Source organism: Homarus americanus, unplaced genomic scaffold, assembly GCF_018991925.1.
Source record: "Homarus americanus isolate GMGI-L3 unplaced genomic scaffold, GMGI_Hamer_2.0 scaffold16894, whole genome shotgun sequence".
Taxonomy (NCBI): Eukaryota; Metazoa; Arthropoda; class Malacostraca; order Decapoda; family Nephropidae; genus Homarus; species Homarus americanus.
In genome coordinates this window covers 5,295,745-5,308,416 of record NW_024746541.1, presented here as the reverse complement: position 1 = coordinate 5,308,416, position 12,672 = coordinate 5,295,745, and the positions used below count along the sequence as shown (strand labels likewise).

General features: G+C 41.4%; 1 protein-coding gene across 1 annotated transcript in view; it reads left to right on the top strand.

The window, feature by feature from the left end:
- Positions 1–11,942, top strand: part of LOC121879297 (ryanodine receptor-like) — a gene marked incomplete at its 5' end in the record, with an annotated part of 109,180 nt that extends 97,238 nt beyond the window's left edge. The window contains 12 exon segments of the mRNA XM_042385894.1: positions 1,450–2,916; positions 3,204–3,323; positions 3,884–4,078; positions 4,355–4,474; positions 4,597–4,727; positions 5,008–5,163; positions 5,779–5,839; positions 6,548–6,694; positions 6,944–7,075; positions 8,116–8,272; positions 8,653–8,818; positions 11,069–11,942. Coding sequence (XP_042241828.1) covers positions 1,450–2,916; positions 3,204–3,323; positions 3,884–4,078; positions 4,355–4,474; positions 4,597–4,727; positions 5,008–5,163; positions 5,779–5,839; positions 6,548–6,694; positions 6,944–7,075; positions 8,116–8,272; positions 8,653–8,818; positions 11,069–11,234 — 3,018 coding nt within the window.
- Positions 11,943–12,672: the final 730 nt, after the last annotated feature.

The window sequence follows — 12,672 nt, the reverse complement described above, 5'->3', positions numbered from 1 at the left end:
TTGTGGAGTGAACACATAGGTGAAACATGCAGTCATGTAAACAGCCGTAGCTTTTTTTCAAGAAGTGTGCACGAGGCATTATCAAGCACACTCAATCCAACTCGTTAGTCCTGGGATTATCGTGAAAAATAGACGAAACTTTCTTTTTTCATAAACTGAAGCATCACCGGGGACGAGCACACCACTCTCCTGTGTAGCTCTTCACTACCGTCAACTGGCTACCTGGAAATAGTCCAGGCAAGAGATGCTGCCCCCCTTCTTTCTATTATGTAAGGAGTAGTTTAGCTGAGATCCATCATTTATGGTAATGAGTGCAAGTGCATTCTTTTACGTTAGGTTGGTTAAACTTCAGTTAGTATAAGCTGTTGGTAGATGGTTCCCTGCAGACACTCTTCCCCATCAGCTCAGTACCAGTCAGGTTGACTGATTCCTCGTCACCACCAGCCTAGCATGACTGACTGGTTCTGTATTGTGTATATTTTGTGTGTATGTGTAGACAGCTCTTTGGCTATATGGAATATGCAGACTACAGTAGATAAGAACAAAAGATATCCAGCTTCATCGAGACGCGGGAACAGTTTTTCATATCCAAATGATGCGAAAAGAAAGTGAGGCAAAAATTTATTTAAACTTTATATTTTATGTTTACACACGCTTGTAATTAGTAATTTCGGCTCAGCTGAGGGGAAGGTGATCACAAAGGGGTTAGGTTAGGGCATGGCCGAATGGTTCTCCCCCTATATACCCAACTGTACTGTTGTCCATCCACCTCGGCCTCGTCAGCAGCAGTAGGGGCGGGGCTATGCAATCCAGCACGTGTTTATTCCCGCCACCGTATTCAGGCGTACCTGTACTATGGCATACTTCTTCCTCTGGTAACAGCTAAATAGGAATAATCACCGATTAAGTTTTAAAAAGGCAAATGTGTTTTTGCCAAATCTGGATAATTTTTTATTGTAATAAGTAGATGAAATTTGCTCTGTTTTATGAAAGACGTCGTTTACTGACATACAATAACCAATTTATACATAAAGTAGGTTAGGTTAGGTTTTATATGAAGCCATTCAATTATATGTATTTCTCTGATCTGTGTTATCGCTTTTGGCCAGCCATAAGTTTATAAAATAGAAATGCATAGAAGTTATCGCTAATTGACAATTATCACTATTTAGTGACCAAGGCGCAAGGTATCACTTTCTCCATAATTCAATCACCACAGGCCGATAGTCACGCCACCGTAGTCCTGGGTGTGTGTACCAAAACTCCCTCCCTTACCATTGGTTGATAGTGACGGCGATCACTGATGAAGGTGATGCTGTTACTTTGTGGTCATGTCATGATGATGATCTGTTGAATCATCCTGGTGTTAAGTACAATATGACATAATATAATTACATAAGGTACCTACCATCTAACACATGGCGTTTTTCCTTACATGCCGCTCATTAGGACTCCTCTGCCCCCAGCCCTGAACCTGTCCCGCCCTCCTCACCACACACCCTTCCCACCACACCCAGTACCTCTGTCACGTCACCACATCACTCTCCTCCACTGTTTAGCTCTCCATCTCGCCCCGGTCCCCCCCATCAACCCACCTCTATCTTCCTATCTCGCTCCACACATCCTACCATCCCTGAGGACAGTATCTTCTCCACATGTACGATAGACGCCACCATAGACACGTCTACCTCCACTGGTATCTTCAGCTCGAGTACTTCCCCAGGTGACGAAACAATAGGAGTGAGGAAGAGCGTGACGTTACCTTCACTGCGTCATGACCCAGCGAGGGGCGTCACTCACTCTCTCAGTCACCAGTCCTCACTCCAACACCACCACACTCAACAACACTCTTCTCTAATTTCTAGTCCATTGTCCTCTCATCTCTCATCCTCATTATCTCTCTCATCTAAGTCAATACCATTTACGTCCGTACCCACGACGACTGAAACAGACAAACACCGCAGCTTACAGCACACTCCCACAAAACCTAAGGCTGCCTCTAGAACAAGACATTCCACTTCTCCATCATCAGTGCCGTCCCTCTCAAGCCCTCCTTCAGGTCTAGAAACAACGTTCAAATCAACACCCACCAGTTTATGCCAAGCAACTCTCGTCTCGATTGTCGCGGCAGCGGAGTCATCAGGAGATGCACTACAACAGACCACCCCACTTAGCTCTCCTTCCGCTCTGCAGCCATCATCGACTGTTTCTGATGAATCATTGCATTCCCGTCTTGTTTGTAGTCAAAGAGCTTCCTCCCCAACACAGATCACTCACTCCCAGTCGGCGCCAGGAGTGTCACTTGGTCATTTATCGGACCCGTCACCGCCTCCGTCATCACACTCCTTCACAGTCTTGACAACCTCCGATCAGTCTCTAACAACTTCAATACAACTCAGAGAAACTTCACCTACCTGTACTTTACGGAGACGTGTCATCTCACAGGTTGACCAAGAAGCACATGCGTCTTCTTCTCTCCCACTTCCTTCATCACAAGCTTCCACCTCCCAGTTAGTCAGTTTTTCCTCTGAACCACCACTTAGTGACACTGTGGATACAGAAAATGAACATATACTGACTATCTCTCTTCCCGAAACCTTACAAGCCACCGACCCACAACTTACTGCACTTAGAGTAACGTCACCTGAGTCTCTATTAGTAGAGTCATCACTCTTACATCCCTTCCAGAGTTCTCTCGCTGAACACAGCCTCTACGGACACTCACTGCTGCACCCAGACCCATCACTTCTTCACCCGTCACATATTGACCCATCACAGCTGACTCCCTCCCCACCCTCCCCCACACAACCTCATCCCTCAGACGCTACCCCAGCTCGACCCCCAACCCCAACATTTCCTGCGGGTACTTATACCCCTCCCAGCTCTGGGGTGCTGCAGAGGATTGTTAATCTCATGGTAAGGTGAAACTAGGTTAAGAAATTATAGTTTGTTCCCATTGTTTACTTATGTCATAAACATTCAAATGGAGACACTTATGTTAGTTCACTATTATAGGCAAGAATATTATACGTCATCTCCCTAAACCTATTTGGTTCATTACAGGATAAAGTGATACCATAATTATTTTTTCACGCAGGAAGCAGCATAAACCCTGTGTATTAACTAAACTTTATCTTGGAGTGAGTTGAGTGAGACTATGGTGAGATAAGACAGACAGGACTTAGTGAGTCACTCTCCCTCAGGTGGACTTAAGCAGCTACAACAAGCGGATTGTCAGCTTCCTGGCGAGGAACTTCTACAACCTCAAATACGCGGCTCTCGTGCTTGCCTTCTGCATCAACTTCATCTTGCTCTTCTTTAAGGTAAGTCAACACAAAGCTAGTGACTTGCAGCAATTCTTCAATATGTACATGCTGGTGTGAAAAAGTTATATATTCAGTGATATTAATATAAAACTATGGCAGCCGTTTTAACATAGTTTTATTTGCATATACGTTTCACGCGCACCTAGGCATCGAAGGTATGTTACAGGAGTGTCATCAGCCATAGGAGTTCATTATTGTTAAAAGTTTCCCTCAGTGAATTTTGAGTAAACACAAGTTAGTCACCATTTTAATCCTGAAAGAACATTCACAAAAACATTTAATTAACATCACCGTCTATGTTATAGACTGTACATTACCCAGTTCTCTCACTTAATGCTTCAGTGTGATGTGACATTATGATATTCTGAAGTTGTTTGGGTTAAGAAAATGTAAATTATGTAAACAGCTTACCTTAGTGAGCTGCTTCATATTGATAAGACTCGAGCAACACAACCAAGGCTAATTCGCTCTATGTTGTCTGTGAGCCTTTGTAATTGATAATCTTATACTCTACTATGATGTATAGTACTTAACTTTTCTGTCACAACCACCTGTAGGCCTCAGCTCTGGCTGGCGAGGAGGAGGAAGAGGAAGAGGTGGTAGTTCACAATCCCTTCGCCTTTGGCTCTGGTGACCTGCTGGGGTCTGGTGACGGGGCGGTGCTGGGTGACGACGCGGAAGAACTTGGCTCTGGCAACTTTACTCTCGGCGAGGATGACGGCGATGACGACGACGAAGACGAGGACGAAGAGGTGAGTTGTATTCTTGGTGAACTGTCGAAGTTAAGAACTGTGAAGATCAGTAATAGTAAAAGCTTAAGTGCGTTCAGTAAATTCATACGTACTAAATACATTTTTCCACTATTGAAATTTTATCCATTATGGCTATTGGTCTCAGTACATTTTACATAAGAGAAAAATTTTACAGGCATTGAACAATAGACTCAAACACTCGTGAATACAATGGTTGTACTATAACATAGCCGTCGTGGTGTCCGTGTGTTGAATCTCACTCTCATGTCTCCTCAGGCTGAAGAATGGATCCACATGGACGACCGCTACTTCTACCTGGCCCACGTCATCCGTCTCTTCTCCGTCACCCACAGCATCGTCGCTCTTTGCATGTTGCTTGCTTATTACCACCTCAAGGTTAGCACGTTAATCACCTTGAATACGATGATGTGACCCATTGATTACGATACCATGTTACCTTATTTTCGTGTACTAGGCAGGTCAGTTTTCTACACTCGGCTGGTTTTGTGTTGTTGCAGATTCCGCTGGTGATCTTCAAGCGTGAGAAGGATGTTGCTCGTCGCCTCGAGTTTGACGGCGTCTACGTGGCTGAACAGCCCGAGGACGACGACATCAAAGCTCATTGGGACAAGCTGGTCATCTCTGCTAAGTAAGTCTCCACCCTTTAAAAAATTGGTGTATTTGTCCACGATTACACCCAAGATATTAACATTGCTGCTTGATTAGCACTTCATAATTCAAAGTTAATGAATATAAACTTTCACACTAAACACTATTGCTCGAGAACTGTGAAGGCGATGTATATCACTTGTATAGTGTACATGTTTATTAATAATTTGTGTGTGATCCTTGGTGAAAGTTTATATATACATTTTTACTCAATATAAATCAATATCGACGGGGCGTCATGTTGTGGTTGTGTCCTGCAGGAGCTTCCCCAACAACTACTGGGACAAGTTCGTCAAGAAGAAGGTGCGTCAAAAGTACAGCGAGACTTATGACTTCGACGCCATCTCCAACCTGCTGGGGATGGAGACAACGATGAGTTTCAAGCAGGAGGAGGCGTCTACAGGCATCCTTGGCTAGTGAGTACTGCCTCATCTCATTTTCTCTCTCTCTGGCTCCTCTCTCACCTCTCCCTGCCGCATGTTGTTGATTTCCCTCACCCCCCCCCCCAAGGCTCATCTCTCTCTCTCTCTCGGACACATGATTCATAACCCCTGACTTCACTCACTTTCTCTCACTGGCTCCTTTCTATATCTATAACTTTCTCTCCCTGGCTCCTTTCTTTATCTTTAACTTCCTCTCCCTGGCTCCTCTCACTTTCTCTTATTGGCTCTTCCCTGACCTTTCTCCCCGACTTTTGCGCTTTATAATTTTTCAAAAGAATTTAAACTTAGGCAGTTATTAACCATTTGTGTGTGTGTGTGTGTGTGTGTGTGTGTGTGTGTGTGTGTGTGTGTGTGTGTGTGTGTGTGTGTGTGTGTGTGTGTGTGTGTGTGTGTGTGTGTGTGTGTGTGTGTGTGCGCGCGTGCGTGTGTGTGCGTACGTGCATGCGTCGTGTGTGCGTGTGTGTGCGTGCTTTTGTGTGTGTGTGTTGGCGTGCGTGCGTGCGTGCATGTGTGTGTCTGTGTGTGTGTGTGTCATATACATGTCTGTTTAGATCCTGTTGTAAACCTCACTTTTTTCTACCATTTCAGCATAACTTCAGTAGACTGGAGGTACCAAGTGTGGAAGGCTGGAGTCACTGTCACAGATAATGTATGTTTTATCAGTACCTTAGCATTATGATCATTGTCACTTATATTATCATCATCTGTATTGGTTTTTTTATTTCTATATTGTTGTATCTCCATAAATATGACTTAAGTGCTTCTTATCAACATTATTCTGGCTTTATTTCCTCCCTGTTGTGTTACCAGAAATATTTTTTAACTGCATATTATATTAGTAAAATTAAAGTGATTTTCTTTGTTTGGTGTTGTGGTCATACTAAAAAGATACTTCTCTCCCGAGAGAGAGAGAGAGAGGTACTCCTTAATAGTACGTTGGTTAAAGATCTGGGGTCAAAATGTTGCAAATATGGCAATTCTTTCTTGTAACGACATGTGGAACATTTAATTCGTTTTGCAATCCGAATTTCTCATTACTTGTATTTTTTGTATACTGATATTTGGTGTATTTTTTCTATTTTTCTGGGTTACTAAAGACGTTTTTTTCCAATACCTAGAAAATATGTTTCGGCCTAACAATCACCAAGAAGTTAAATTGTTTAGTGACATGCTTTTGACGTAAATAATTTAATGCAGAGTTTTATGACCGCAATTGATATAATGTAGTCGGAGGATGTTTGAGTATGACTTAAGAATTGTCAAAATTTTCAAGCATACACACGATATGGATAGACAGATATATGAGAGAAAGAGAGAGTGCAAGAGATGACTTAAAAGCTGTATGTCACCTCCTCAGCAATTCCTGTACAACCTGTGGTACTTGACCTTCTCTGTGCTGGGCAACATCAATTACTTCTTCTTCGCCGCTCACCTGCTGGATGTGGCTGTCTCCATCCCCTCGCTCAAGACCATCCTTCAGTCCGTCACCCACAATGGCAAACAGGTGTGTTCCTCGTCTTCAGTTTATTTCACCAATGGAAAATATGTAGACATAATTAAAATACATACATCTCAATTAAAGATTATCAACGGGAACTTTATTCGGATAAAGAAATGAGTTACTGACCTTTATCAACTAAGAGAAGTACAACCCTCTTGTTTCACTTGAAGTTACTTGTTGAGTTACTTGTAGCCTTAGTTTTTGGGTTTGCTGGATTGTAACTTTAAATTATATTTCTCCATTACCTTACAGTTGATCTTGACTTGCATGCTGCTGACAATCATCGTCTACTGCTACACTGTCATCGCCTTTAACTTCTTCAGGAAGTTTTATGTCTCTGAGGAAGATGATGTTGTCGACCAGAAGTGTCACGACATGCTTACGGTCAGTGCTGTACCCCTGCCAAGCTGTCACTGAGAAATCGAGAAAAAAATTGATAGATAGATAGATAGATAGATTGATAAAGATTCATTAAAATCATCATGCAAGTTCAGAGAGTTTCATCATGTAAGCCCAAGAACCCCCAACAAAGCTGTTTTCATAAAAAAAAATACTTGCATACAGTGCATTAATGTGGGTGTGGCATAATTCTACATGCAAAACTTCTGCTCTAAGATGAAGGAAACAATAAGGTGTATTCGAGTAAACAAATATCATGAAACGAAACATCTGTATAGTAGTTGGCAACCTTTCCTGTACCAACAAAGCTGGCAGAAGTTAGATTAAACTAGTGTCAAAGGGTGTGGTAATGTTACGGCTAAGCTTAACTATTTTTAAATCCTCGAATTATAGTTTTAAACAAAAGTTACATGGTAATGATTGAGAGATGTTTTGAAAAGAAAGAATGAAATGGAACAAGACTTATGAAAGAAGGGAATCGGAATAAGAGTTAGGTGAATAAACTATTTCAAGAAGAACAAGGAGGACTGAAAAGAAATTTGGAAATGGAAAACCTAGCGGCGTTCTCCACACAAAAAATACTACAATAATATATACTGTACTAACTTGTCTCAAAACGATCGACCGAGCACACTTGTCTCGGAGAAACCACAATTAGAGGAATTAAAAATTAACATGACACTTTTAAAACAAGAAAATTGGTGCAAGAAAGTCCTATATCATTATTCCTGTTAATCAGCTGTGTAATTAATTTTATATTATGTTTTGTCATGTAAATCTTTTGACTTTCTGTATTATTCCTGGAGTATTGTAACATCGCTCCAAAATGCATCTTTCCGGAGGGGTCCGATAAATTTTAAAATTAACACCGCGACTCTTGTTGTCTCGGTAAGGCTGTCAAAATCCTTTCCCCGTTGTGTCATATTGTCTTACACAAAATCGTAAAGATATTTTTGGGTAGTTATCACAGAAATTAATGTACAGCTTAAAAGGGAATGAAGTAAGAGGTTTTTATGTACTTGCAGTGCTTCGTGTTCCACCTGTATAAAGGCGTTCGAGCTGGTGGTGGTATTGGTGACGAGATCGAGGCGCCAGACGGTGACGAGTACGAACTTTATCGCATCATCTTCGACATCACATTCTTCTTCTTTATTATCGTCATTCTGTTGGCTATCATTCAGGGTAGGTCAAACTTCCATCATTGAACATTCTTGGGAGTTGAATTAATGCTGTGTTTACTTCCTCTTGTTTACCTCACCTATTTTTGTGAGATATAATGTTTTTGGTTACAATATGATGATGTTGTCTTATGAGTATTATTTTTTCCTTGTATTTATCCAAATGTCATAAAAATACACATTCTTCTAACATCACCTAGACACCTTAATTCCTCACATGATGCAGCAGGGTGGTCAGAATCATCATACTGTAGACTACCATTCATCTATGCAATTAAATTGTTTTCCTTTCTGCTGTAATATATTATCCTGCGACACTGATGACTAAGGCAACTTTGACATCACACTCGGGAGCCTCAGAAAGCATGTTGTATCCCCTCACAGGTCTGATCATCGATGCTTTTGGTGAACTGAGAGATCAATTGGAGTCTGTAAAGGAGAACCTCGAGAGTAACTGCTTCATATGTGGTATGGGCAGCGACTACTTCGACGCGGTGCCGCACGGCTTTGATATGCATGTATTAAAGGAGCATAATTTAGCCAACTACATGTAAGTATAATAAATCTTAACTTAGAATGAATGTACTTGTGTGGACGCAACGATGCAAAAGATTTGGTAAAAGAGAAAGGTAGTTTTGAAGAGTAACATTAACTAAGTCAGTGATAAATAATTTTTTTTATTAACAGTGTAATAAAATGGGGGAAAATATTTTCATTACATAGCGATTTTTTTTATCTCTGAAGATGTTATGAATAAAGACGAAAGCTAAGGTGCTGCAGTGTTCCCCTTTCCTGTGTGTCTTATCAATATACTGTATATATATATATATATATATATATATATATATATATATATATATATATATATATATATATATATATATATATATATATATATATTGTTACGAGTTGGGGATTTAGAACATAGTTAAAAGTCTACCCAGATCCCAACGGGCAACAACAATAAAAAAACTTAAACAAACAAAGACAATCCGACTATAAAAGGGTAGACAAAGGATGCGAGTTTTTGTTGTGTATAATAAAGTGCACTAAATTCCTCAACAAAATATCCAGCTTCCTATAAATTACCCTTAACCATACTTAGCTTAAACATACGCAACATTGGCTTAACAGTATATACATATTTATACAACATACAACAATCTGAAGCAAGTGGAGGTGGGAGGCAATATAGGATTACAAATACTCAAGTGCGGTGCTGAGGTGTCTGACGAGTAAGGCTGAGTATTGAAGATGGTAGGTAGTCACTCTCCTCGATCCGGAGCTGATGAGGAAGAGTTGGAGGAGGTGACGCAACAACCAGGATATGGAGAAGGGAAACCCGAAGTGGTGACTAAGACTAGTCATACTCGGGTCGCGTCCCTAGATGGCGTTGCTCGTGGTGCTGGGTAGGTAGATCATGACACAATAGATGGCGTGGTTCGTAACACACCCCCCCCCCCTCCAAAGACCTCCGTAGCGCGGGCGCGAAGGAGGTGATTACCTGGTGAGTCTGGAGAGTAGCTGCTGCATTTCCACTGGAGCTCGGGATAAGGAGTCCGCAATCAGGTTGCCCACACCCTTTATGTGCCGGACTTGTAGATGAATTATAGGGCTGGGTGAGGAGAGCCCAGCAGAGGATTCGCTGGTTGGAGGTCTTGTTGGTTTGGATGAACGTGAGCGGGTTATGGTCGGTGAAGACTAGGGTGGTTTGTGGGCGAGATTGGAGGTAACATTCAAACTTCTTTATTGCCAACACCAGAGTCAGGGCCTCCTTCTCTATGGTCCAGTAGTTATTCTGATGCTTTTTCAACTTGGCGGAGTAGTATGCCACAGGGTGAAGGACATCAGTGGTTGGGTCGGGTTGTAAGAGCACAGCCCCCACTCCGACACCGCTAGCGTCAATTTGCAGATGGAAGGGCAAGGTGAAGTCAGGGGGGTGGACTACAGGCTACAGTTTTATATATATATATAACTTGTCTGCAGTGATATATGAATATTTTGTTTTTGTTTGCCGTAAGGTATCGTAATTTTACCTTTAGTTTACTCATTTACTTATTCTATTATGTTTGTTAAAAAATATTCGTGTGTGAAATTTACTTGCACCAAATGCCTTTCAATAATTTATTTTATTCTAAGGGAGGAAACACCCAGGTAATGACACGGGGGGAACACTCAGGTAATGACACGGGAGGAAACACTCAGGTAATGACACGGGAGGAAACACTCAGGTAATGACACGGGAGGAAACCCTCAGGTAAATGACACGGGAAGAAACACTTAAGTAACGACACGGGAGGAAACACCCAGGTAATGACACGGGGGGAAACACTCAGGTAATGACACGGGAGGAAACACTCAGGTAATGACACGGGAGGAAACACTCAGGTAATGACACGGGAGGAAACCCTCAGGTAAATGACACGGGAAGAAAACACTTAAAGTAACGACACAGGAGGAAACCCTCAGGTAATGACACGGAAGAAACACTTAGTGTGTAATGACATGGGAGGAAGCCCTCAGGTGATAAATGACACGGGAGGAAACACTTAAGTAGTGACATGGGGCTGCTCACATGGCGGCACAGGGAGAAACACTCAGGTCATGACACGGGAGAAACCTCAGGTAATGTGCAGGAGAGAAACCTCCAGGTCATGACCGGGAGAAACACTCAGGAGTAATGACACAGGAGGAAACACTTAGAAATGTGACACGGGGCAACCCAGGTAATGACACGAGAAACACCCAGGTAATGACACGGGAGGAAATCTGCAATTAATAACTTCTCATCCTCCACCAGGTTCTTCTTAATGCATCTGATTAACAAAGACGACACGGAGTACACGGGGCAGGAGACGTACGTGTGGAATATGTACCAGCAGCGGTGTTGGGACTTCTTTCCTGTCGGCGACTGCTTCAGGAAACAGTACGAGGAGGAGCTGTCTGGCGGAGGTTCTGCCAGCTGAGCTACTATGCGCTCTCCTCTCCTCCATTAATATATATATATGTAACTGCTTCCAGTTCACCTGTATGTGTGTGAATAATATCTCGTTATTAAAAAAATAAACAATCTCTATGGATGGGATAGGTCAAGTGGGTCAGAGTATATAGTTAAAGGATAACTTGTTTGCAGTACCAGATTAAAACAGTGATGGTGCTCCATGTTGTACAGTGACCACTTTTCTGGAGCTTTTCTGTTCTATACACAATGTTCATGTTTTGTTATTTTCCGAGCTGTCAATGATAATTGAGTGTGTTCCTCTGTCTCCTTTGTGGACTATCTACTCACTTCTGTCACCACTGTGGTGACTATGTATTCATGTTAGTTACCACTGTGGTGACTATATATACATATGGGTATCATTCTTATGATGAGGACAATATCACTCATGTTTTTCCTCAGCCTCATTTGTACTATGCAGTCGAACTCATAAATACGATAATCAGCGGAGGAAGTCACAGGTGAGTTGAATTTTCCAAAAGAACTAACAGATATCATAAACAGCGTTTATATCTCAGAAGAAACTGGTTCACATGAGCATTAGAGAACTTTTGTGAAAATAAAAGAAAGTTGAAAATTCTCTTCTCAGTTTTTCTATTATTGCTAATTTATTTTAGGAGATTAGTCAAGCAGTCTAGAGCAGGGGTGATATATATATATATATATATATATATATATATATATATATATATATATATATATATATATATATATACAGTATATCTGTATATATATATATACAGTAAATCTGTGTATGTATATATATGTATATATATATATATATATATATATATATATATATATATATATATATATATGAACACCTAAATGCTATATAAAAAATATGAAATTATTGTTATTGTGATGAAAGAAGGCAATAATATATGTTGTTGGTCAGCCTAGCTCGACATCAGTGTTCAGTGAGACATTAGTTACTGTGACAGAGGCTGATTGTAATGGTAATATAACCCTGGTTCGTCAAACATTTTAGCTCATCAGTAATTTGTTGTTGTCTTAGAAGTGTTGATGAGCATGTGGTGGGTGGGCGTGGTGGTGAGAGCTATGCAGTGTGGGGGTACTAAAGCCTGCACGGGTCTAAGCGAGCGTCCCCACCGCCCGCCTAGTCACTCACCACCAGCGCCGCCACACCACACCTTGTTTATTATTATTTGTCGTGGAAACTATCAAATCATAATTTTATGAGGCCTTAGTAGTGGATACTGTGAATATTATCTGTGTTATGTGAGGTTTGTGTTTATGAAGTCCAACTAGTCTTATTCTATATTGTCCATTATGGATAACCTTCGTCCATGAAGATGGTTGTCTTTTGGGATCCTCTTTTGTTACCATATACTGCACATGTTGTTATGCCACTGTGACTCGGGGAGGACGTCGTTATCACC